Source organism: Charadrius vociferus, unplaced genomic scaffold, assembly GCF_000708025.1.
Source record: "Charadrius vociferus isolate BGI_N301 unplaced genomic scaffold, ASM70802v2 scaffold409, whole genome shotgun sequence".
Lineage (NCBI taxonomy): Eukaryota > Metazoa > Chordata > Aves > Charadriiformes > Charadriidae > Charadrius > Charadrius vociferus.
Window position 1 is genome coordinate 178178 of NW_009650082.1, and position 3199 is coordinate 181376.

General features: G+C 62.7%; 1 protein-coding gene across 1 annotated transcript in view; it reads left to right on the forward strand.

Moving 5' to 3' along the window:
- Positions 1-3199, forward strand: part of SOGA1 (suppressor of glucose, autophagy associated 1) — a 15773-nt gene that overhangs the window by 9070 nt on the left and 3504 nt on the right. The window contains exons 6-12 of the mRNA XM_009892106.1: positions 3-35; positions 110-202; positions 1028-1147; positions 1312-1437; positions 1764-1994; positions 2151-2258; positions 2553-2720. Of these exons, the coding sequence (XP_009890408.1) occupies positions 3-35; positions 110-202; positions 1028-1147; positions 1312-1437; positions 1764-1994; positions 2151-2258; positions 2553-2720 (879 nt within the window). The remainder of the gene's footprint in view (positions 1-2; positions 36-109; positions 203-1027; positions 1148-1311; positions 1438-1763; positions 1995-2150; positions 2259-2552; positions 2721-3199) is intronic.

The following is a 3199-nucleotide window of genomic DNA, read 5'->3' on the forward strand; positions in this document are numbered from 1 at the left end:
AGGGGCTGCAGAAGGAGCACGCCTCCGACTTCCAGGTACGGGCTTCTTCCCACCTCCCCTGCAGCAGCCGCCGCTTTATTTGCCGCTCCGTTTCCTCCCGCTTTAACAGCAAACCCCGATCCCCGACGTAACCTCCCTCCTGCCTCTCCAGAGCAAAACCCAAACTAACACCTCGCTGCATGCCAGTGGCACCGGGGACAAGGTAGGACTCTGCTCCAACAGAGTGTGCCCAGGGCAGGAGGTGGTGGCATCCTGGCGCGTCCCGGCATGGGCTGGTTGTGCCGAGGTTGCCCTGCCCATGGCCGGGGGCTCTCGGGTGTGATCCCACCTTAGCAGGGGCCGATGTTTTGGCCGCTCTCCCCTGGCTCAGCCCAACATTCCAATAAGCTCTTTGCTTATTGGGGATGAGCTGGGTGGGAGGAGAGCAGCCTGCGGCCTCCCGAAAGCAGCCCAAATTGTGGAGACCCCCGGTTGTGAGAAGCCTCAGCCCCCAGTGGTACCCAGGCAAGGTAATTTGGAGAGCAGAGGCTCCAGGGCAAGTCTGCATCCGACGGGGAGCACCTTCGGAGCAGAGGAGAGCAGCTCATGCCCTGCCACCCCCCACCTCGCCGGGGGGCTCTGCTCATGCCAGGGGCCAGGGATGTCCGTGGTGGTTGGGGTCGCGGGCACAAGCCCCTTTCTGGAGCACACTCGCTTGTTCAGAGTCCTATTTTTCTGCATGTGGTCCCACCAGCCCCAGGTCCCAGTCTCCCCCAGTCACTGCATGGCACCGTAACTGGTGTTTGCACATTTTTTCCCTCTTTCTCTCTTTTTTCCCCTTTCCCTAAACAATCCAGGCCACGTGTCTCCTCATCCTGTGTTTCCTTTTGGTTTCTGCATTGTCTCCCGCCATGGTGATGAAGCTCCTTCTCATCCTTTTTGTTGTCTTGTAGTTCTTTACTGTTTCGGAGACCCATTGTTTTGTTTTCTGGCTTTTTTTTCTTCCCGCTCTTTTGGTTTGTTCTCATTAACTTGCCCACGCATGCAGCAGCCTGATTTTAGGGACGCCGACCCTTACCGCATCCCCCATGCCAAGGACACGGACCCCACGCATCCCCGGAGCTACAAAACCTGCCGGCCTGAGGAGAACGACTCCTATGCCACCGAGGTAAGACACAGGCACGGAGCTGCGTCCCCTCGGCCAGCGGGGATGGGGACAGGGCTGCGGGGACAGGGGGAGAAGGGAAGCTGCAGAGCCCCGTCAGGGAGGGACGCAGGGAGGTGCCACCAGGCGCAGCCCACCGTCCCCATCCCCTCCCTGGGCTGTTGCAGATGAAGGAGCTGCAGCTGGTGCTGTCGGAGGCCAACGAGAGCCTGCGGGGACTGCAGGAGCAGCTCTCACAGGAGAGGCAGCTGAGGAAGGACGAGGTGGACAACTTCTCACAGAAGATCTGCCAGGTAAGCAGGCAGCAGCCCCAATCCCCGGGAGACACATGTCCCCATGGCCATGCTACCTCCAGCCCCAGGCTGACAACCTGCCTGGGGACCCAGGGGACACCCAGGACAACACATAGCACGTCCCATCTTCAAGGGGCACAGGGCTGAGCACAGTCCTCCGTGCAGGGCTTCCATCCATGGCGATGCCTTGATGGCCTCACTGTCCCCAGCATGCTCCCAGGGGTGTTAAGTACAGGGCTGGCACCAGGCTCAACCCAGACTCTGGGGCAGAAACATCACATCGCTGCTGCCCGGCCCCGTCTCAGAGCCCACGTGTCTCTCCACAGCTGAAGGAGGACCATCAGAAAGCTCTGCTACGGCGGGAATTTGAGCTGCAGAGCCTGAACCTGCAGAGGCGTCTGGAACAGAAGTTCTGGAGCCAGGAGAAGAACCTGCTGGTGCAGGAGTCACAGCAGTTCAGGCAGAGCTTCCTCCTGCTCTTCATGAAGCTCAAGTGGTTCCTCAAGCGCTGGCGCCAGGGCAAGATGGTGCACAGTGAAGGCGAGGACTTTTTGGAGGTACTGTGGGCTGAGGGGCTCCCACCTCGGCTGCCATGGAGGTGGCACCACTCTGTCGGGCATCCTTCATGCCTATGTGTCCCACACGGGGCTGCTTGGGCGTCCCCCACCCCTGGCTGTGGGTCCCCTCATCACCCGGTTGTGTGTCTCCTGCAGGTGAACAGCATGAAGGAGCTGTACCTGCTGCTGGAGGAGGAGGAGCTCGCCCCGCAGCAGCAGGCGGACAACAAGACGTGCACGGGGGATGCCTGGACCCCCAACACGGTGAGTGGGGTCCCCACGAGCCCAGGGGTGGGTGGGATCAGCCCCAGCTGCAGCTGCGTGGCACGGGGTCGATGCTTCTCCCAGGGTGCGTGGCTGGGAGGGGTTGCTCTCCACTGACATGTCACCCCCAGGTGTGGTCCCCTGCCCTGGTGGCACCCCCTGTCCCTCACCCCGGGGGTGGGCAGCCTGCAGGGCTGGGATGCAGCGAGGGCAGCTCCCATGGGGTCCCACCCAATTTGGTCCCCTCTGGCATGGGGCCCCAGCTCCCTCCGCTCACCCCCAATCCCCTGGCAGCCCAACGAGTGCATCAAGACGCTGGCAGACATGAAGGTGACCCTGAAGGAGCTGTGCACAGAGCTGCGGGAGGAGCGGCGTGGTGCCAGTGAGCTGCAGCAGCAGTTCACCAAGGCCAAGGCTGCCTGGGAGATGGAGCGCGCCGAGCTCAAGTGCCACATCGCCCAGGTGGGAGCCCCGGGGCACCCCACAGGCTGGGGGAGCTCCCCCCTTGCCTGGTGGGGACGTGGGGCTGGGGGGCTGCCTGCGCCGTGTGCCAAGCGCTGGCTGTTGGGCAGGGCTGGGAGGCAGGGTGGCACTGTGGGAATCTCAATTAGCAGCCGCTCCGGCAGGCGAGTTTCTATAGCAACGGGGCTGGCACGAAAATATGACTGTGGAGCAGCAGAGGATGCTCTTTATTCCTCCGCTGGGTTTGTCTGGGGTGGGCAGGATGGTACCAGCGCTCAGCATCCCTCCCCAGGACAGGCTTCTGGGAGCAGTATCAGAGCCCTCTGACTTCCCGGGGTCACAGCATGGATGGGGGCTCAGCACCACCGGGGACGCCGCAGGAGGGCTGTATGGCTGCGGCAAGGGCAGGAGGCGGAGGGAGGAGAGCCCCAGCACTGGGGGAAGCTCCTGCCTACAGAACCAGTCCCATCGGGCCCCCA